Genomic DNA, 23,992 nt, shown 5'->3' with positions numbered 1-23,992 from the left:
AATTAAAAAGATCATTAGGGGAAAAAATAATAATATATATAGATTATTATGAACAAAATAAACCATGCATTAATAAATAAATAATCTGTTGATACGACTAATAATAATAAACATGATATAGCCTACTGATTATCAGAAAATCTAATTTGTTTCAAAATGATTAGCTACCTAGGGCTCACCCTATCCAACTCACCCTATCCAACAGGCAAAAGGCTACTGTATGGAGAAGACCCTTAGTAATTGCAAAAGCAATAGCAATGTAATTTTATTTGATAGCATTAGCCTACCCTTTGCTTAGTAGCCTAATGTAATTTCAGTGATTATATTGCAGTGTATGTAAAGTGTGACGAATATTAAAGAAAACACACTTCAAGGCAGGATGACAAAAGATTTATTTGCAAACATGCTTTACAAACGTTACGCATTAAAATAAGTCTTAAAATAAATGTCAACAATCATATTTAAAAAGGTGGCTTCGTGGTGGAATGTCACATATGCTTTTGGAATCCTAATTCACTCTCTGAACTATGGTAGGCTATATGTTTTGTGCAGTTAGGCTATTTCATGTAATACTTTGCACTATGAATGGTTAAATTAGCATTTTCTTTTGCATGCAAGGATCAATTTTAAGCTGCTGAAAAGCCCCAACATTAAATCAGATGACCTGAATGAAAGCATATATTGATAACTAAACATGACTCATCCCAGGGAGGACCAAACAACAATCAATAATAATAGTTAGTGATCTGTATTTTACCCTTATTTTTCTACTATTTTACATTTAGATTTTGTATATTCTTTTCTCAGTCAATGATCAGAAAGGGTATATAACACATCTCAGGAGTATAAGTATACACCCCTGAGAAAACAATGATTCATAAAAATAAAATAAAATCAATGAAGCACTTTGGCTCATATTACATTTCTTTTTCAAATAGTCAGAAGAAGTTGCACACATAGCATGCTTCTGAAAAATTATACAGTGACAACATTACCTCTCAGTGAATCAAACACGGCCTGGATCAGCTTTTGACAAGCTGTACGTTCAACCCCCTGTAGTAATACACACTGATACACATGATTGGGTAATGCGTGTTGCCATTTTTGGAAGAACAAGGATCTATGGTAGACATGTTTTAATGGCAGACGAGGGCAATTTAATAAGGAAATTATTTTTATAGGAGAACAGCATTTTCTTTTTCTAGCATATGCACACTCAACCACACACACACACACGTACACAGGGATGACCAAATACAATTATTCATAAGTTCACATAAAGTCAGCTGTGCTGAGATAAATGTCTCATTTAAATTCATAAGTAGGAAGCATTTAGAAGGTTATGTGATACTGTTGAGCTGGAAAATGTCAAATAAATGAAGAAAGATTTGTCTCAGACTCCCTGTTAATCTCAAATAGTTTGAAAGGAATAGTAATAAAAAAAGACATACTGTCATCATTTACTCACACACATTCCAGTCTTGACTATTAATTTCTTCCATGGAAAACAAAATCAGAAATTGTGTACTGGTCACTATATGCACTGGTCTCTATATGCAATTAAAATGAAATTCTCATAAAATAGGCTGAATGTGCAATAGTACTACTTAAAGTCTTCTCATGGCATACAATGATTTGTGTAAAACACAGGCCAAAGTTGATATTCACTGATTTCTTGCCCTTAGGTGGGCTGTTAACTTTAAATGCATCCGTATTGAGTTGAAAGGTACGAGAAAGATACTGGTCATATGCAGTCACACTAGTCCTCATTTACTTTGATTATTTTTAAAAGAGTGGCCCAAATATATACAACATTTCTGTATACATGTACAAAAACATATTGAATGGATAGCCTTCTCAAAATTCTAAACTGTGAATGTAACAGAACGACTTAATACGGCTAAATACATTTGCAATGTATTTTTTTTTAAGATTTTGGTTACATAAAAATTCAGCTTTGTGTCCTACAGAAGAAAGAATTTAATACAGGTTTTAAAAAACCTTTTGGGTGAACTATCCCTTCAATAGTTCCAACATTCGTCCTCTGACAGGACTCATTTAGTCAAGAGATCAACTCTTAAACTACCGGTAATAATAATAATATAAAATTAAATAAAATAAAATAAAAAGCAACATCATAAACCTATCAAGAACATGTGGCAGATCTAACATTGTTTGCACACCCTTGGCATGTTTGGTCGAGCCTAACATCTACATTTGTCTTTAAGTAAATGCATTAGATCAGCACATATTAAAATCCGAATTGTGCATGCTCCTTATCATCATTAAATGTCAAACCATGGGTGGGCTAAAATAGTTATGAAGTTCAGGGAACACAGATGGCATATTACAGTAACCATAACAGATATGCTTATGTAAGTGCTTGGAGTGGAGAAAAACACTGCATTATATAGTGATTTATATCGTCATTTGCTATGGCTTGATTTCTCTATATTCCAATAACAGGAAATAACAAACAAAAAAAACCTGAAGCACCAAAATATTATCTTTACAACTATCTTATGAATATATAAATAAATGCAATTATAATTGTTCCATCTAAAGGTGAAACACATCAAATGGATTTTACTATGTTACTTAGTATATACAGACACGCTATGCATTAATGTACAATTCTTTACATTGTTGAAGCATTCTTTCCTGTTTGGTTTGATTTTTCAAGTGCTCAGAAAGTAAAGCTTGCCTTACAACAATGCGTTCCTTAACAGCTGCACATAACATTATTTAAGCTGCTGCTTAAGAAGGTGTAACCATCTGTGGCATTGTCTTCGAATGTTTGATGATGCCTTAGTAGGTTTAGCATCTTCCGTTTTGCAAAAATCGACCCTACAAGCGAAAAGTGCGACAGTACACCTTTAAATACTGTCTCCAAATAAGCCCTAACTAACAGTCCTCCCAATGTGTCCTATAGTTGCAAAGTGTTTAACAGTAGCAGCATGACCTCAAGGCACAGGATGAATGTGCTGTCCACCAAATCCATCTAAACTACTTTAAAGCTGCATCTCAGTCTATCTGATTGCCAGATTATATTCTTGTGCTTTCAGGAGATTGGTGAGTGGGCTTGTAGAAGGTGTAATTGGGAAATCTTGATGCAAGAGGTTGTGCATGTCTACTTGATTCACAGTGTACTAGGGTGAAATCTTGTTCCCCTACAGAGTCTAGTAAAATGGAGTTTACAAAGGGTGCGGAGACCCAACCCGAGTCCAGCAGCATCCATTTTGGAAGTGTTGGATGATGACTCTTCAACTTCGCACACTATTTCCTCCTCACTGAGGCAGGAAACCTGAGTTTATCATGTCTTCGAAGCTCTCCGATTTTTAGTTACTTCTGGGCTACAGTTGGAAGCAGGAGTTCTGCTGCAGCTTGAATGGTGTTTGAGCACATGAAAATCTATCGCAAATATTACTGCTCTTATGCTGTATATATTAAGACCGAGTCAATGAGGTGTACTGTAGCAGTGCAAGAACGTGGCTATGGAAGCATGAGCCTTTTATAGAGCTATAAAGCAGGTCTGTGATGATGTGACTTTAAGCTACGTCTTCGTTGCCTTTGGAGGAAGAGCATTGAAGGTAAAGTTGCAAGCGCCTCTCAGTCCTGCAGCAGCGTTTCTCTCCAGTTAAAGCTGTGATTGGGTCCATGGGTGAGCGGCAGGATGGGCGGGTCCACAAGCTGCCAAACGCCCGTCTCACCCATCTCTTCACAAGCACAAAAGCCTAAGTAAGGTATCTGTGAGAGAGAAATGGAAAGGGGGAGAAAATCTAGATTATATATATCATAACATTAAAATATCAAAATAAATACGTAAATTGATGGGGTTGGGAGATTTTTCATGTTTTTGCATTACTCTATGCTCACCAATGTAGCATTTTTTTAGTCAAAAATACAGGAAACCAGTATACTGTAAAATAGTATTAGAATTTATAATAACTATTTTCTATTTTAATATATTTTACAATGTAATGCATTCTTCAGTGTCACGTGTATCGTTTCAGGATGATTCTCATTTCTTATTTATCATCAATGCTGAAAATGGTTGTGATGCTTAAGATTTTTGATAGATAACCGACTTTGCTGAATAAAAGTATTAATTTCTTGCAAAAAAATAAAAACTTTTAAACAATTATGTATAAATCTAAATATTTTGACGTTTCTTATATTAAATATCATCTGTAATTTACACAAATACCTTTAAACAAGATGACAGATAGATAGATAGATAGATAGATAGATAGATAGATAGATAGATAGATAGATAGATAGAAATGGAAGAAAGAAAATGGAGAAATTGATTTTTTTTTAAATGCATAAGAGATCTGACCTTTCTGACCACTTGCACAAAGTCTTTAGAGTTCTGTGGGGTCAGACCCTGTATCTGCCTCGTACAAGCCTCAAGAGAGGAAGCATGGGCCACGATCAGCATTGTATTTCCTGTTGGACACCAGAACAACATGGTAAATATAAAACTTCTTAAAGCATAAGACATTTAGATCAGTATAGATTCAAACAAACAAAATATGTATTAGCGAAAGTATCCGCACTCATGACCTACCCAGGTTATTGCACTCTGACAGAATTTCACGAGTCACTTGGAAGCTGCGACTGATGTAAGTTTCATAGGACTCAGACACGGCCAGTTTACCGATGGGTATATGAGGTCTGCAGGGGAACAAGACAACTTAATAATTCCATTCACTACATTAAGTTATTTATGAAATCGAATGGAGCCATAAAACAATAAATAATGCTATCAAAAAGCAACATTACAATCAAAAAGTGTAGCAAAAAAGGATGGATAGTACATTGAATGTCTAATAAAATACCTGTACGTTGTATCCACACTAAGGTTAGCAGCTGCCAGGTCTGCAGGAGGGATCCAGGCGGGTAATGAGGTTCCCGACACCCATTTAGTCCACTCAAACAAACCCGGCTCAACTCTGATCTTAGTCTTGCCATCCTTTTGAAGACCTGAGACATACAGTCCATAAAAGCGAATGAGGCACATGGGAAGAATTGCTTTAGGGATGTAAATGGACATGGCTTAAAAAAAACAAAGTAGAAACCAATTCATGAAGAAACAAAAGAAAGATGAAAGAGCAACGAAGGTGCTATTTTACCTCTGAGGATATTATGAGCTGTTTGCACACAGCGCAGAGATGGAGAACAGTATACAAAGTCTACCACTGAATTACTTTCCAGAAGAGCCTCCCCTGTGAAACAAATCACACATAAACTCATGCTAGTGCAGGTAGTGGGGCAGAAATGACACCTTTAATGCCATTTATGTAAAATGGAAAGGAATTCATGTGATCTTGCTCTTAATGTGTATTTAACAGTGATGTGGGACTGACCAACTAGCCGAGCCTGCGTTGATCCGAACACAGTGATAGGGCAGTCCTTATCATAGTCCCTGTACCCCCCACTCCTCGCTGGGAGACTCGGCGGCATATTGAGGTTTGACCGCACATACCGACCTGCTCAATATACACAAACATAGACAAATGAGTACACATCCAGAAATTAAACATCAACATTTTGGCCAATACATTTCCCTCTGGATATAGTATATATTTGTCAATTTATAGCTGATGAAATATTTCAGAGCTTAATAAAACGGTGAAATTTTAAAACTCGCTGAAATATAACCAGCTTTTTCCTGCTTGTGGGAACAACTACAGAGAACTGTTTTGGAAAATTGAAAATCAGACCTTTGGCATCAAAGCACTGAGTGATCCAGTGTTTCCCAAACACTACGTCCATTCTCTCACCATGGCGACACACAAACAACGTTCTCTTAGGCAACCGAGACTGATTGGGTCGTAGAATCTAAAACAAATCATTTTGAACAAAACATTATACATGAAAAAGCTTTCATATTCTGTCACATTAACACAAGATCTTAAAGTCAGGCAGCTAAAGACAAAAAAAGAAGGAAAATGCCCCATCCCCGGGAATTATTATTAATAAAACAATTATTTGATCAAATGAATAAAGATATGTCTTATATTGCAATACATTCTATTGTACTGTAAAATGAAAAGATTGTGTGTTTAAATATGATATACTGTAATAAAATATGTTATAATATAAGTACTAATATAATTGTTATTATTCGTATTAATATCAATGATAATTATTATTATTATTATAATTTTTATTCAGTTTTTATTTTATTTTATTTTACAGAACAACAGTAAAATTACAATACAAACATTTATGGTTGTCTTAATTTCTTTGCTTTCAAACGTTAAACCGTTGAGCTTTTATTTTGCCGGTAAAACCACAGGGAGAACTTTTCGTTCTCTTTGTTGACATCAGATAAACGATTCTCATGACATTTGGGAAGTTGGTTGGCGCATGTTGCGCTTTGAACCCTAGCTAGCATGCTACGAGTGTCCTGCAGATGGCGCCGTGAGCTTGTGCAACGCTGTCAGAATGTGCATACAATAAATTTATTTGAAAACGTAACATTTTACACAAACCCCATTTTACACGTCACCTAGCTCCAGTCATTTGCATATGTGCCATTTCCCGATTTCAATCATCATACAGTAAAAAGCACCACCCCGTGCTTTTTTTCTCTCAGATTTACACAATTCCCTTGGGTCATACTTTTCAGGGTGAAAAATACAGAAAGCTGTACAAATATGGAAAAATCACATCCCTGATCCCTGTAATCACATTACCTGCATAGGCTGACAAATGACGCTAAGACCGGAGGCATCCAATGGCATGGGGTCATCAAGGAGACGATCATCCAAGTGTGGGTCAAAAAACATCCCACCCATTGCACCTCTGATATTGGTTGGGGGGGTTCCATCAAGGAAAGAGAAAGACCTGAAAAAACAAGATAATGAGATGGAGGTAAAGAGATGCAGATTCTTTTAGATCTAGCAAACTTTCACCATTAGAGCTCGACACTAAACTACACTAAACTTTTTATTTTTTTGAAAAAGTATCTTATGCTCAGCAAGGCTGCATTTATTTGACTAAAGAAACAAAGATATTGTGAAATAGTACTACAATTTAAAATAACTGCTTTCTATTTTAATATATTTTTAAAATGTAATTTATTCCTGTGATGACAAAAAGCTGAATTTTAGGGAGCCAGTAATTCAGCCTTCAGCATCAAATCATTCTAATGTCTTGCTCAAAAACATTTCTCGTAATTATCATCATTCATTTTTGTGGAAACTGTAAATTATGTTTCAGGATTCTCAGATGAATAGAAAGTTCAAAAGAACAGCATTTATTTGAAATAGACATCTTGTGTAACATTTTAAATGTCTTTACCGTCATTAAAAGCATCATTGCTGAACTGAAGAATTCACTTCTTTCATCATTTAGTTTTTTTACTGATCTCAATCTTTTGACCGGTAGTCTGCAATCAGCTTTAGTTACTTCATGATCCATCTTACCCATGAAAGACCCAAGTGTCACACTCGTCTGCCCTACTGACGTAATTTTCTGGCAGTAGCCCAGATAACCCTGTGCTCATGGAGGTCCCGTAGACCCAGCCCTCACTGGCAGTGGTCTGTTCTATAGACGACATGAAGATGAAGTCACTAGGCACCAGCTCCAGTTCATCATCATTCTGAGGCACGTAAGGGTACATCACTCGCAGGGTCTTAAAACAAAGAGACAGAAAGTTACAAATCCAGTACAGTAATCTTTCAACATTATAATTCAATATATCAAAGTATTAATCTATATACCTATTACATTGTACTACAAAGTGTATCTAACTTAATTATATTTTAGAAATTATGGTTGTACGGATACAGGTGAATGTAGTGATGATGGTATGTTTTAATTTTCTAAACATTTGGCATCAACAATGGTAAATTAAACTTAAACCAAAACATATTCTTTGGGATGTATTTAGCAAAAGAAACAATGGATGACAATCAATAGACTACCTCATGATTGGCAAATCGGATGTCTCTTGAAAAGAGGACAGCTTGCCAATCACAGCACAGGGTTATGTCGACACCTTTGGCAAGTTTTTCTAATGATGCATGATGATTGGTTTGGAAGTGGTAGGCCAGAGTTACGTGAAGCTGCTTCTTATGGGTCTCCACATGAACATCTGGAGAGAGAGAGAGAGAAAGCACATTATTTTACATTGCAACCCCATTGGTAATGCAAATATCAGTTTTTTCTTTTTCATGCCAGAAAAGAACACTAAAATTTAAACTGAACTGAATAAGGAAGAAAGGGAGCAACAAAGAAAGAAAATCAAGATTATTGCTCTACAGTGTCATCATCGGTAGCAATAACAAATGAACACATTCAAACACACACACACACACACACACACACACCTGCTTTGGATGCCGCCTCAGTGGCAAAGTCTGAAGCAAAGCTCTTGATCACCTCAGCCACCTTCTCTTCCACAAAGAGGCCAATGAAGTTTGAGGATGAGTAAAACTCCAGGGGGAGCGGGGAAGGGAAACGACCTTTCCACTGACCTACCACAGCCTGCAGAGCTTCACAGAGGGCATCTACCTTACCGTCTGCACACTACAAAGACAACGAGAGAGATACAGTTCTACAATCATGTTGTCAACAACACCGAACATACGCTACCTTTCAGAAGTTTTTGGTTTAGAAAATAATTAATGCTTTTATTCAGCAAGCAAGGACACATTAAGTTGATCAAAAGTGACAGTAAAGACTTTTACATTGATTTGAATTTTTTTTTAATTTTTTTCTGAAGGATGATGTGACACTGAAGAATGGAGTCATGGCTGCTGACATCTTAAAATATATTAAGATAGAAAATAGTTATTTATTTTGTAATAATATTTCACAATATTACTCTTTTTCTGTATTTTTGATAAAATAAATACAGCCTTTTTGAGGAGCATAAAAAAACGTTATTGTATATCATACATGGTGGGGAAGATTGTCAATAAATAATTACTTGAATTTGGGTCTGTTTGTCACACAAACCTGTTGTATCACTTCAACGTGTAGTCTGAATATTGGACCAACTTATGGTACTTTTTAGAATAATTTTCTTTTCTTTTTTTCACAAAATATCTTGAAATATGTTTTAAAAATGGTCTGGAATGTGAATAACTCTTTGTAATGTAATATTAATACATGTAAATTACGTTCTTATAGTTTCTAAATTTGATGTGGCAAAAAAGAAACCCACTGCTAAACATTCATTTAAAAAGAGGTATTGAGTAAAACAACACTAACGAACAGCGCTGAGAAAGACGCATATATGCTTGGAAATGCTGATGAAGTGCTCTGACCATGAAGAACTGGCAGAGGGTTATGTGAGGGAAGATGTTGTGGGCTTTGTTCTTTCCACATGTGATGCGACTCTGCTGCCAGAAGTTGGAGAGCTGGTTGAGGAGGGGACCGCTGGGTTTCAAGTACAGCACATACTCCCTGGGTAAAGGATCGTCCAGGAATGGGTCATCCACATGGGAAAACAACCTGTAGAATACAGACATTCATGCCATGTTGGATATACTTTGTAAAAACATTATGAATAAGAGAGCAGTAAATTCACTTTTTGGTTGGGATGGAAAGTAAGGATATGACTGGCTTAATTTCCTTTTTAAAGTGAGAACATATCAATGGTCAAATATTTCTGACTCCCTGCCAGCAGAGGGCAGCAGTAAACCATTGAAGAGCACATGAAGCTGAGTTCATGAGTACATGTGAACATCTTATAGTGTAATGTTTCTTTTCAGTGTGTGTGTGTGTCTGGGTGCATCTTAAAATGCAACATATTATAATTTCAAAGCTCAAAGAGTGTCTGTGGATCAGCACGGTTCAACTGAAATGAACGACTGTCAAATCCGACATGGGTCACGGACGGTGCATGTGTGTGGGTGTGAACACTCACCAATCACAGGCTGCTTGTACATTTCTGCCCCCAGTCGAAACCAGAGCTTTTAGCCTGTAACAGAAAGGACAAAGCGAGGGAGAGGGGGAGAGAGAGAGAGAGAGAAAGAGAGAGAGATCAGCTCAATTGCTGTACATGGTCACAAAATCAATGGCCTTCTTTCCGGAGGATGTTTATCAGTACATTAGTGCTGAGGAGTTTTCTCAGAGATCTAAATTTGATATTACGTAGATGTTCCTCTATTGTTCCCATCTATGTCTCTGAAACATATATCACACATTAAATCAAACGCAGGCTAAACAAACTCAATTTTCTAGTCTAGACCACCCCCTGTCCCCCAGAGCAACATTGGGAAAGATGGATAATCATTTGTTTACTGGCATTTATGAATATAAGGAGGTTTACTTATCCGGATTAGTTTAAAGAGGGACATGTTGAGTCAAAGCAACCTCAAACATATTCATTGAGGAAAAAAAAAAATGTATTGAGGCAATAAAGTCTACTCACAAAATGTAAGATTCTGCACTATTTCTAGGTCACCAATAAAATAAGCAAATGTGTTGCATTTATCATGTGACTATCTTTATGCAAAATGTCCAATATAAGCACTGTGGACCCCACTACATACAATTTGCTCTTACTGGTATATACATAAAAAATAAGACCATACCATTCAGTCCCACACACTATAATATATATATAAATATTTATAAAACAACATTTAATATGCAGTTATAGAGATTAGAGATTAGGTAATTCTATATTTGATTGGACAAATATATTTTGCATAAAGACCACTAAACTGTAAAGGATGTACTAATGTTTCGTGTGGTCTCGTTCTTCTCACACAATACAAGTAATTTTTTTCTTTCTTTTTTTCTTATCAATATATTTATAGAATAATTAGTCAGAGTTTCCTACGGACAGCAACATCTACACTGCCATTCAAAGGTTCAGGGTCAGTAAGACTTTTTATAAAATACATAAAAACTTTTATTCAGCAAAGATATATAAAATGTATCGAAAGTGACAGTAAAGACGTTTACATTATTTAAAAAATCCATTCCAAATAAATGCTGTTCTTTTGAAGATTATATTCATTGGAGAACCCTGAAAAAATAATGAATTATGGTTTTTACCATGATTAGCAGCACAACTGTTTTCATCAATGATAATGATGAGAAATATTTCTTGAAAATCAGCATATTAAAATCATTTGTGAAGGGTCATGAGACACTGAAGACTGGACTAATGGCTGCTAAAAATTCAGCTTCGCGATCACAGAAATAAGTTACATTTTCAAATATATCAAAATAAACAGTAATTTTAAATTGTAACAATATTTCATAATCTTACTCTTTTACTGCATTTTGATCAAATAAATGCAGCCTTGGTAAGCATTAGAGACCTTTCGAAAACATTTAAAAAGCTTACCGACACCAACATTTTGAATGGTATTCTTTAAAAAGTTATATTTTGGATGAGTGAAGAGCAACCCCGTGAATTCATCAATGCATTGCATATCTCACAAATGCTCACCAAGTCGGACTCATTTAGCTAGCATCTTGCTTATAAAGATCATAGTGGAAAATAATATCACTTGGTCTGTGGTTTGAAAAATTGTGATGAAAAAGAAAATGTGTGCCATCTCTCTCAGTTCATAAAACACTCTCGCCACAGCCTCCTCTGCTCTCTTCTTTTTTAATCTCGCTTTTTATCATACAGAACTAAATGGTGTAATTAAAAGCAATCTGACACCTATGGTACAATAATTTAGGGTCACAGGCCTACAGGTTTCACAGTTAGTGGAAGTACATTACTTGGTAGGGATAATTGCACATAATCTTCTCATGTGTAGGATGATATTATTTCTACTGCTCGCATCTATACTGTAAAACGACATATAATCCAATCTAAGGTCACGCTAAACTCACTATGTCATTTCCTCGTGTGTCAGCTGACATCTCAAAGGCTTTTTTCCTGAGCCGATTAAATTAACTTCTAAATTTAATTAGTGTCTTTTTATAAAAGCTCTAAAAATCACACTCTGACTCGAACTCTCAGGGGAAATGGTGTGTTGTGCACCGTGGATAGGTTTGAAACCTCACAGTAAAACTGAAAATGCTGCTTCAGGTTTGAAGAAAGCACACAAAATGACTACAAGACAACATAAAGGAGACCGACCCTGGTCAACAACGAGCAATCAGTGAAAATACGAGTACCGGTACTCTGAGACACATTTAATCTAGACATTTCATTTCCACCAACTCACAAAAAGTTGTTCAGTGCCAGATTAATGAAACAATACGAATGAACCAGAGCAACATTTCACTACAAGTGTACGTGCTTCCCTTACACCTCGCGAGAAAAAACGACACGACACAAGAACAGAGTCACGCGTCAGAGACGAGGGAAATTATGCAGATTATGCATTTTTCAAAGTACAGGAAGCCTCTGGTAATCGACGCTCCACCATGCATATCTGACAATGTATCAGTGCATTATAAGCAAACAAAACAAATATTTATGTGCATTGCAGATGCATTTATAATACATATTCTCTTCTATCAACAAAAAAGTAAAAATAGAGTAAAACTAAAAAAAGTAATATTGTGATATAATTTTACAATTTAAAATAACTTTATATTTTAAAATGACATTTATTCCTGTGATGAATTTTCAGCAGCCATTACTTCGGTGTCATAGGATTCTTCAGAAATCATTCTAATATGCTGATTTGCTGCTCGAGAAACATTTCTCATTATAATCAGTGTTAAAAAACGTTGATGAAAGCTTTCTTTGATTAATAGTAGCAAGAAAAAAAAACAGCATTTATTTGAAATGGAAAACTTTTGTAATAATATAAATGTCATTACTGTCATATTTAAACATATTTCACACACACACACACACACACACACACACACACACACACACACACACGTTTAATTATTTGTTGGTTCGTTTAGTTTATTTTATGTATTTATTTATTTGTCTCCGCTAAATTTGAAGATTACTGTAAAAGTCAATAGTGTGTGCTTTTTTGTGTGGTAATCCAGTTTGCAGCCTATGCATATAGCGCTCAATTACTCTATATTTAGTTGGCTTCCCAGAGAAAATGGTCATCATGCCAACTAACCCTCAGGGCCCAAAGCCACAGTGCATGCTGGGATGGGGAAGCCCATGATGCACAGCCATATGTCTACAAATGCATAAACATGAGAGATGTATGCATTTATACACTCACAAGCTAAACACGTATGAAGAAATGCAAGCATGTAGTGCAAAACTATCTTCAAAGTGTGCATAAATCACACACACACACACAAACAAACTCCGGACACGACACAATCACCATATGGCATGGTTAATGACACTGAAACATGGTGAGACATATATTAAGACTTTCATACATCATGCATGATCAAGTTCAGATGCCTGTGCAGTCTCGCATACACAAATTTATCATTTGTGGTGAGCTATTCTGCTATGAATGAAAATAAAACAAAAAATGTTCCTTAAAGCATTGATTGTAGCAGCAAAATCCCCATCCAACTGCAAAAGCACCACAAGTAAACGATCAACTATGGTTGGTTATGAAGTTAATAAGTAAAGAACAATAACAGAAGTTTTTGTAGAGGAAACGCATTCCTAAACCGCTCAAGGTTGGCCTGAAGTTTAAGACTATAGTAGTCACATTTAAATCTGCATTCATCGAAGAGATTTACACAGGTTATTAAGAAGCATTTGAACAAACTCCACAGTAGCACGTTCAAGACTTCATCACACCCCAACCTAACACTCCACCCACATGCTCTAACTTTCATCACATATACATCCACAAAAACACACAAACACAAGTGATGCCACACACAAGAGACAAAAGTGAGGCCACACACGCGTACCAGCTCCTATACAGACCATATGCTAAACAGCACAGATATTTATTCTACCTAATGCACATCTGAAAATCATTGTGCATCCGGGATCACACATAGAAACACACACACTCATTTGATTATCCATCAGCCTATATGTGTGTGTGTGTGTGTGTGTGTGTGTGTGTGTATTGTGTTACAGGCCATCTCCTCCTCCCTTCCCCTCTGGTCAGTGCTCTAGGCAGGAACTCAATGATTTATTTATAACCTGTATTTCCTGTGCAGCATTTAAGAGGGATGAAGAGGTTGGTCCAGGGAGTACATTTGACTGGGTGTGCTTTTGTGTGTGGGTGACTATTCATGTATATATAAAAAAGAATAAAAAAAGACACAATTATCTTCTTTCCTTTTTTTTCCTGCCTGTTATTAATCAGCCCTTGTAACATTTTCTTGAGAGGTGGAGTACAAATGTGTAACATATGCATAGAGAATAGTATCTAAGTCAGTGCATATTTTCACCATCATTCTCGCTGCTTTGGCCGAATCTCCAAACTCTATGGGGAAATAGTCACTTCCTGTTTACAGAGGAGTAAGTTAGCATGTATTCCCCATTCAGTACAACACAGCGCAACACCCACCCACACATTCACACACAAACGCACATATAGAGATATAAAAGGGTGTCCTAAAAGGGTGTCCTCGGTGCAGCTCATTAAGACTCAATGATATTAATAATGAGGGGATTTCATCAGGCAATGAAGATTCAGTTCCTGCATACTTGTCTCCCACTATTTTATTACACAAACCAGTTTTGTATGTGTTGCTAAGCATGTTTTTTGTTGAGGAACAATCCACATGTAAACAATCCACTGTAAATAAAGTCAGAAGTATAGAAAACTTAAACACTAGGATTTATACTATGGGGAAAAAAATGTGGTATCAACTTAAAGTTTGTCTGTGCTTTCAGAAAACACAATATAATAAGTTATATAAACACAAAACTAATTTAAAAAACTTGTGGATCTCAGCTTAATAAGCTTGCATTTTAAATTAAGCTGAGTATTAACATTACACAATAGTGATACATAACTTTCCTAGCTTGTCTAACTTGTTTCTTTTTACGTCTATACACCAAAATATATACTCACTGAAACGAAAGAAACTTCACAGAAGAAAACACTAATCACTTGTGACTTGAAACACAACTTTTACATTAAGATATAATCAAAAACGCTAAGTAAAACTAAAACATCAATGCTTTGATCAATATCAGTGATCAAACTGAGCATGCTCAGAAGCCTGTTAGTTGGACCCTTGCCACATTTGAAATTGCAGGTTCATGCTTTGTCCTCATACTAAATGGCCTAAAAACTGACTATTTAATCTCAAGAAGTAATGCCAATGTTTTATACATTCGACAGTTCAAATAGAGTTTGTCAGACAAAACAGAAGTTGCATTTTTTTTAAATAGTGTTTTTGGAACTAAAACCTCTTTCTCAATCGCAAATTTTCCACTGAGGTAAAACTTGCACACATCTCACATCAGTGAGGGTCAGATTATCATTTCGATTTAAACCATGAATTGGAGTTCGTAATGAGTAACCTGCCAACTGGCGACCAACTCCACTTGCCAAAACCTATTTGGTGCTTAAACGATGTTCATTTTGGATCTTACCATCACACCATATCTCTTTCTCTTGCATTCTTTTTATTGCTTCTCCATCCCATACGGAGAAAATGAGAGGAAAGAATAACAAATACAGTGTGTGATGTCTCTGATTGTTCTGCTCTCTCTCTTTTTCTCAGTGCACATATCCTCATGCACAATTGTTATCCTCTGACAATAAGCCCTTCTCCCTCTGTAAGTAACAGGACCGGCTGGCCGTGAAGATCTTTTCACGCTCATCTCGTGTTCTCTACTCGCCTATGGTTAACAGCTTATTATGTTAAAACTACAGGGAAGACACTCGCAGCTTTTGTGAGCGTGTTCTCGCTTGGTTAGGGTGCATGAGACCGGGCAGATGGTGACACTGTTTATCTAGATGGAGACGAGAAGGACTAGCAGGGCATTAAAGAGAGGGGGAAAAAAAGGAACTTATTCATGTAACAAGGTATATTAAAGAGAGAACTGAAAACAGCTTCTTATATCTGTGAATTACTGTACAAGCAAGCAAATACAATTAATTTAAGCCTATAAAACTGTAGTTGAGCTAAACACTCTTTGAGATAAAGATTGTGTCTGCGGTGTTTAGGTGTGACCATGGGTTTGAACATGCGTGCATGACTAAAACATGATTCATTGTGACTGAACAATTAACAACGATTTCTGCCATTTAGAAATGTCACAATAGACAGAAAGAGACGTATGAAGGTCTAGATTCCAAAGGCATAATCAGATTCACACTGCTGCTTCTTCCATTACAGCTCATCATCCGGAAACTTTGAGCTTGATTCTGTAGCGTCTCATGTTCTCAGATTCAGTGATCAGTTTGGTTTAAATATAATCAGGAGGACAAGGGTTTTTACCAGAAGATATGTAACACTAAATGCAAAAAAAAAAAAAAAAAACTTCAAAGTTCTTGTGTGTTGTGTGAAGGAAGTGTACCAACACCCTGAACGTTGACAAATAGATGGCTAAATGGACTGTGGTAACGCAATGGTATTCTACGACGTACAAAGCAGATACTGTGGTACCTTCATTCAGTGACATAAAATATATCATAGTATCATGGTATTCCCATTTGATACCATCACTGACTCTACCATAGAACTGTATTGTACCCCTTACAAAAAAGTACTATCCATTACCCTGAAAAAGATGTTGTAACTTTTACAGAATTTTTTTTTTAATTGGTTAACTGTAAGTTACCTTAACATGTACAGTGAAAAACTATAAATAGTTTTAAAAAGCATTATATGCATTTTTAATGTATGTTTTCTGTAAAAAAAACAAAAAAAAAACTATAAATTACCATATTACAAGGATATTCCCAGAAGTCCCATGATGATACATCACATATGATTATATTTCATTAAAATAGCTTTGTTTCTTCTTATTTTTGTTATCAGTAATGCATGGTGTTTTGTGATACATTTCTGGTTATTTTGTTCATATTTAATGCATTATTTTATTGCCGTGTGTTACAGTGATGGTGTTTTGTCTGTGTTCATGTTCAATAATCTATGTAGATTATTGACCATGATTTATGGCCAGACCTTTTGTGATTAACTTATTCATCATGTGGCTTCCTATTTCATCATCTGTACTATAATAATGGTTGGTTATCATTAAGGTAAAAAGCTCATTTTTGTATTTCAGGTAGACCTAGATAGTAGCCTAACATTATATCACTTAATGACATTTATGATTAAAAGTTGAAAAACACAGACACCAATATGCTATTCGTTAATACCTGAAACATTGTCACCATATTGTTTACAGCGAATCTCTGGAAATCACAGCTGTTGTTTTTTACCCTAAATTAAACAGGTTATTTTTACAGTGTTGTTATCCTTAGCTAGTTTGCTAGAGTTACAACACACACTTATATTTACTGGGCAAAATTGACAAAATTACCTGCAGCTACAAAACGTGAAATGTAGTTATGGCAACTCTGGTTTCTGCCAAAGTTTCTATAACATAACTGTATTATTTTAGTATTAGCCACTGTTGTCATCAAAAAGAAAATATCAAATTAGAGAACATTTACATTATGCATTAGCAGTTGCTCTTATCCAAAGCGACTTACAGAAGAATAACAAAGCATTCATCAAAGAGCCAACAATTATTGTAGTACACAATGCCAGGTTTATTAGACAACTCGAATAGGAAACAAGCTAGAGAAGAGAAGAAATGCCTTTTTTAAAAGTGTGTATGTGTGTGTGCGCGAGTGTGAGGTCAAGTGCTTGCGGAAGCAGTGCTTCTTCAGCTGCTTCTTAAAAGATGTGATGTTCTCAAGAGAAAGATTCTGAAAAAGATAACATCTTGAATTATTTGATTACACTATAAAGGCATTAGTGTATTTAGGATGATGATTGTAAGGCAAAGCAGGGAAACTTTTTTACCATGATCAATTTTGAACGTAAAGCAACGTTGTTGTCTGTAAGTGTGACATATGGTACAGAGAGAAGCACTGAAAGCTTTAAAAGCTACAGTACATTTTGTCCCAAACATTTTAGATTATTCATTATGATTTATTCATTTCTGCTCTATGATTTATTCAGCATTAGTTTATTCATAGCCAGAGGAGACATTAGAAAAGAAACACCAGAGAACGGTAAAAATTTAAACCCTTCTATCTGTGCATTTCTAAACAAATGCCCGATCACGGCATAAGATGACACCAGTTGACTACCAGCTCCCATAGTTTCCACCAAAATACCAGCTACTACAAAAACATTGGTCACTTAAGAAGTAAAAAAAGAAGATAAACAACAGAAAGATTGTGAAAGCCTCTCCGTTGGGGCATCCAAAATATATTTTTCAATACCAATAATATTGGTAACATTTTACAATAAGGTTCCATTTGTTAACATGAACTAAAAATGAAAAATAAAGCCTTTATTAATCTCAGTTAATGCAGATTCCAACATTTACTAATACATTATTAAAATTGTATCTGCTATTAAATATGATTTGATGGACCTGATAACATGAACTAACAGTTTTTTTAATTAACGTTGACAAAGGTTAATAAACCCTGTAACAAACGTATTACTCACTGTTGATATTATAGTTATTTGGTATTGCAAAGCGTTACCATAATATCTGTAGCAATTTAGCAACTGTGGTATTTTGATAGAAACTACAGTTGGCATAAATGCAAAGGCCTATTTAACTTCACATTATGGAAATTAATTTGAATGGCAGAACAAATGTGAGGACAGAATATCAAAGCAATACAGAGATGCATTTGTGTCTGTTTGTTCTCTTTCAGTACGCTCACCTGACTTCACACACAGTTCAGTGTACGGTTGGGCTCATATTTACCGACTACAAAGGCGGCTCATATATGTATTTGCATGTGCAACTCGCTCTTGATTCAGTTTCTGTGAACTATAGCCATGGTATTTCAGATTTTGCACATACGTCTATGCATGATGTACCTCACTATATCTGAAGTTGAGCGTGCACGTGTCTTTCCACCCCCACGTCTCTGTCTCAGCACATATGGGTTCCTTTATGTCCCAGCAGCCACGGCGCTCTCTAAAGGTCACAAACCACTTCCTGAAATGGGGCACTTCCTCTTAGCGGACAGACTTTGCACTGTGAGTTTACAAGGAGTCTGCAAGCGTAGGAGTACTGTTCATAAACATGATTTTTTTATTTCAAAGATGTGACTTCCTTTAAATTTAAAATAATAAAGTTACTTAAATTTATATTAATTTTAAAAGCTAACAACTCTATTACAGTTAAAAGGAGGTCCATTTAACTAAATCAATAACAGAGTTACTAAGTAAACTTGGTAACCCTAAAAAACATTATATGCTCAGGGAAGAGTGTTTTGGAGCTGTGATTTCATGCGTTTTCATGCTCAGGTAAAAAGGTGAGAGACTGAGAAAAACACACAGGAGAAGACAATTTCACCAGGAAAAATATTATTTCTCAGTGGTTGCTCTTTTATAACTCATGAGACTTAATGGAGTTCTGATGTATGATTCTTTTAAGAAACAATTTGTTTTACAAATTGTAAAACAACAACCTAAGAGGTAAACATCGAAAACATCTTATCGACCCCAAATAATTAAATGGTAGTGTATATATCTGTTTTCTAAGGAAATATTATACTCACACCAAGGCTGCATTTATTTAATATTAAAATAGAAAAAAATATATATCTACTGTATATATTTATGAATTTTCAGCAGCCATACTCCAGTCTTTAGTGTCAAATGATTCTTCAGAAATCAATCTAAGCTGATGTGTTGCTCAAGAAACATTTCTTATTATTATCAATGTTTGAAATCAATGTCTGTGTGTGCGCATGTGTGCGTGTGTGTGTTCTAGCTTAGCTGTGATGTTCCTCATTTGTAAGTTGCTTTTGAAACAAGCGAGAAGCATACGTATATTAAATCGTTAAATGTAAACGCAAGTCTGAGAAGCACAGTGACTTGAGAAAAAGTTTCCATTTGCTCTTCATTTAATCTCACCTCTGCAGAGAGGAAATGTCTAAAAGAAAGTGATTTTTCCATTCTATGGTTGAGCGCTAATTTAATGTCATTTAAAATGTTTGTGCAATTACAAACATCTTCATTCATTTTTAGAAGACATGAATACTTTGCATCAATGCTGAACAGACTTCAAGGCATTCATTCAATTATTTTTTTAAAAGCTGAAATTAACTAAACATTACATTATACAACTTTTTATTTGTATTTTTTTAGATATCCAACGGTCCAATTGTTTGCAATTATTTTGTGGGACAGAAAAGGGTTGACTGGTTTTTGTTGAGCTCAAGGCAAGCCTCTCTAGATACTGCACTGTCATGGCCTTCCTACTTCCCATATTTCCTCTGAGAGAAGCTCATCATGTGATGACTCCACACACACACACACACACACACACACAAAGCAGAGGCTTTGTTGTCTTTAAGAGTCTTTGAGTCATAGATTATTACTGAATATCTGAGAATGGCCAAATAGTATCATGTACTGTACTATTATAATGAAGAATAGACAACTTTGTAGAGTGGCTGAAAAGGTGATATTCATTAGGAGCTCCATACCAGGTAACGGAAGTCAACGCAACTGAATGCAAAAATGAGAACATATACAAAATCTACACACCCTACAGGTGATGAACCAGAAAATATGACTCATGTACACAAATGTACACACCACCACCACATGGCTGAACCCAGACCACATAAACAGTTTGGCCTTTCATCCTTACAAAGCATATGAGTACATTTATTTATTTCTCATTTTTTATTTATACATTTATTATTTCTCACACACAAACAATCCAAACTCATTAAATGCATCCAACTTTTTCCTGCGGAAACGATGTGCGCCTGGGTAAAAGAGTGACTGAATTAATTAAACAGAATTTTTTTAAACATTACTAAAAAATTAATGAATGCATGCAGAGTTATGCTGTGCTGTAGTTGGCTGCCACAACAACAGCAATAATGTGAAGAAATTCCTGGAAAGTAAAAGAATTTCCGTATACGGCGCCGCATACCTAGCATTTTATGCCAAAGACTGTCAAGAGAAAATTAGTATGGCTTGCAGTACTTAAGTTAAAATACTCCCCATAAAAGGTATATGTGCGCTCTTAAATTATTTCAGAACAAACTTCATCCAGATCGGGAGCTGCATGTAGGATTTGAACGCCCATTTGTTTTCAGTGTAGCTAACTTTGGGCAGCTTCATCTACGCACTCATGAGGTCCTGATAAAATTTTCATTGCGACACTGTAAAGTGAGCTTTTTAAAAGCATTTTCATTGGTTTAACATTACATTATCAGCTTGTGAAATACGCTAATTTGAAACACAGAAGATCGGAAATGTAAAGCATAGGCTAATTCAGCAAATCATCTGAAAAAATCAAGAATTGGACTCATTTGGTTCTTGAGTTCAACTCCCAGACTCAAAGTTTGGTTGCAATTTTGGTCGCATTCTTCACCAGCAGAGTATCCGATTCATACGGGTACGGAATTACAAACTGGTGAGTAAACAAAGACCTCACTGAATTTAAATTTTTGGGTGAAATATCCCTGATTTTCTTTATCGTCAGTATCACCAATATTTAATACCCCCATTTTTGAAAGCCTATGCTGTGTTCTTTGAACTGAGTGTTTCCACCTCAAGACAGACTCACACTCTCCTTTTAAAACTCATTGCATGAGTATTCTCCAGTCCTCTTGCCTTTCTCTAGCGGAAAATGTGTGCAACTCCTGCATCATCGGGCGAAACTGGAAAGAGTCCCTAAGCAGCTGGGACACAGAAACAGTGTTTCCACCCAATGTATGAAAGCTTCCCACTCAAACTGACCTTAACACACACACACACGGAAACCTCCAAAAAAAGTTTCAAAACTTGTACACATCTGGTTATAACACAGTTGAGTCAACAGACACTAAAGTGGTTTTGACCACTAAAGGCGAGATACATATCTGGATGCCTTTACACAGGAAAATGTGTATTTCTGACTTCACAGAATTTCAATTGGGTTTAAGGGGCAAAAAATACAGTGGGCTCCAAATATTTGAGATCGCTGAAAATGTAAGCTTTTTTGAAAACAAAAAGAAAACTGTACAATGTTTTAACCTTTTAAACATTTTAACAAAGAAAAGTTATATAAAATAAAATAAAAAAGATTTAACAGATGCACAAATATTAAAGGGATAGTTCACCCAAAAATGAAAATTCTGTTATTTAATTAAAAGAAGATATTTTGAAGAATGTCTGTAATCAAACTGGTGATGGATTCCATTGACTTACTATGGAAGTCAATGGGGCCCCCATCAACTGTTTGGTTACAGACATTCTTCAAAATATCTTCTCTTGTGTTCAGCAGAAGAAAGAAATTCATACAGGTTTGGAACAACTTGAGGGTGAGGAAATTATGACAATTGACAATTGTTTTGGGTGAACTATAGGCCTACCTTTAAGATTCTAACCAATACCTAAGCTGATAATTATTTTATTGTTATGGCCAATAATAAATATTAAGATTCTATACTATTTATTTTGTCAAAATAAAAAAAATGCTATATTTGTATATGTATATAGGGGTGTAACAATATATTGCAATACAAAAATGCTACAATATGTAACGTGGATAGTGCCAATTTGTATTGTGTATAATTAAAGTGATTTATGAGTAATTTGTGAAAAAAATTAAAGTTCTACGAGTTTTAGTGTCAGTACTACATTAAACTACTATATATAATTTGAATACGATTTATAATAATGCAATGGGGGAGTATTTATGGGTTCTGATAATGCCAAATGTGTCTTATGTTACCAGTAAAAAGTTGCACCTATTATTTTAAATATATCTATTCAGTGACAGAGTGCAATATTCTGTATATTCAGCTTCAGAATCATGAATATTTTTTATTCTGGTGTCACCATTGTCCTGTGCATTGGGTTACCAGCACCAATTTCAAGCCTATTCATTTAAAACCATAACGCAATACCAAATTTAGCATTTTAATCTATAGTACATTTTTTGTTAACCTTTTACCATATGTCTTGGAGGATCGCAATAATATCGTATCGGGAGATTATTATCGTGATACGTATCGAATCGTGGTGTGTGTGTGTGAGAGAGAGAGAGAGGGGAAGAATTAAAATGTACTGTTTGCACTGTATTGAGTGTGTGTGTGTGTGTGTGTGTGTGTGTGTGTGTGTGTGTGTGTGTGTGTGTGTGTGTGTGTGTGTGTGTGTGTGTGTGTGTGTGTGTGTGTGTGTGTGTGTGTGTGTGTGTGTGTGTGTGTGTGTGTGTAAATAGCACTTCTCTAACTGCTATAAAGAGGGTGATAGATAAGCAAGATATTTTATTTTGTTGATGTGGTTTAACTGGTGTATAATACACATGACTTCATTTCACAGAAACCTGGTCACTAAGAGACTCTTGCCCAGAACAGATATTGAAACAAACAGCTAGTGCTTGCCAAACTATGCTTAACCAAAGGCCCTTAAAGTAGTAAACTTCAAAAAAACATACTTGCAGTATGGCAGATTCATATTATGTAAAATACAAATCTAAAAATGTATACCGGTATGTAAATATTTATATTTATGTAAAAATATAAATCTCAGATTAAACATGATGGAAAAACAAAAAATAAATGTATTTAGATTAAACAAATGGAATGTAACAGCCACTGAAAAAAAACCTTTCTACAAAAATCTTATTAAACAGCTATTCGTTGAAAAATTTCACTCATCTCCCCAGTGAGTCTCCCGCTCTTTCATCTCAATGACAATTCCAGCTGGGCTACTTGTGTCCAGCAAGACTGATAGAGACTCCTGGCATGTGTAGCCATGTACAGTATAGGCGATTACAACAGAACAGGGAAAGTCTTATGCAAATGTCAAATAACTGACTTTTCATTATGTCCTTTAAAGACCCTTCAGAGCTGAAACTGTTGCAATAGGTTATATATATATATAATAAGCAAAATAAGCAGATCCTGTTGACTAATACGTGTCTGAGTTGTGTTCAGAGACAAACTCAGTAACCATTCGATCACTAGCTTCTTACCAGTGTTAATAC

At 35.5% G+C, this 23,992-nt stretch overlaps 1 protein-coding gene across 1 annotated transcript in view; it reads right to left on the bottom strand.

Moving 5' to 3' along the window:
* Positions 1-374: 374 nt before the first annotated feature.
* The window catches only part of ubash3ba (ubiquitin associated and SH3 domain containing Ba), a 30,514-nt gene continuing 6,896 nt past the window's right edge, over positions 375-23,992 (bottom strand). The window contains exons 2-14 of the mRNA XM_079607842.1: positions 9,887-9,940; positions 9,285-9,471; positions 8,343-8,541; positions 7,938-8,107; positions 7,437-7,645; positions 6,705-6,855; positions 5,727-5,844; positions 5,370-5,492; positions 5,136-5,228; positions 4,842-4,986; positions 4,571-4,677; positions 4,340-4,449; positions 375-3,747 (exon numbers count right to left, since the gene is read on the bottom strand). Coding sequence (XP_079463968.1) covers positions 3,610-3,747; positions 4,340-4,449; positions 4,571-4,677; positions 4,842-4,986; positions 5,136-5,228; positions 5,370-5,492; positions 5,727-5,844; positions 6,705-6,855; positions 7,437-7,645; positions 7,938-8,107; positions 8,343-8,541; positions 9,285-9,471; positions 9,887-9,940 — 1,804 coding nt within the window. The 3' untranslated portion in view covers positions 375-3,609. The remainder of the gene's footprint in view (positions 3,748-4,339; positions 4,450-4,570; positions 4,678-4,841; positions 4,987-5,135; positions 5,229-5,369; positions 5,493-5,726; positions 5,845-6,704; positions 6,856-7,436; positions 7,646-7,937; positions 8,108-8,342; positions 8,542-9,284; positions 9,472-9,886; positions 9,941-23,992) is intronic.

This window comes from Phoxinus phoxinus (assembly GCF_949152265.1).
Source record: "Phoxinus phoxinus genome assembly, chromosome: 3".
Lineage (NCBI taxonomy): Eukaryota > Metazoa > Chordata > Actinopteri > Cypriniformes > Leuciscidae > Phoxinus > Phoxinus phoxinus.
Note: the sequence above shows the minus strand (reverse complement) of the source record. Positions and strands in the feature narration are given on the sequence as shown.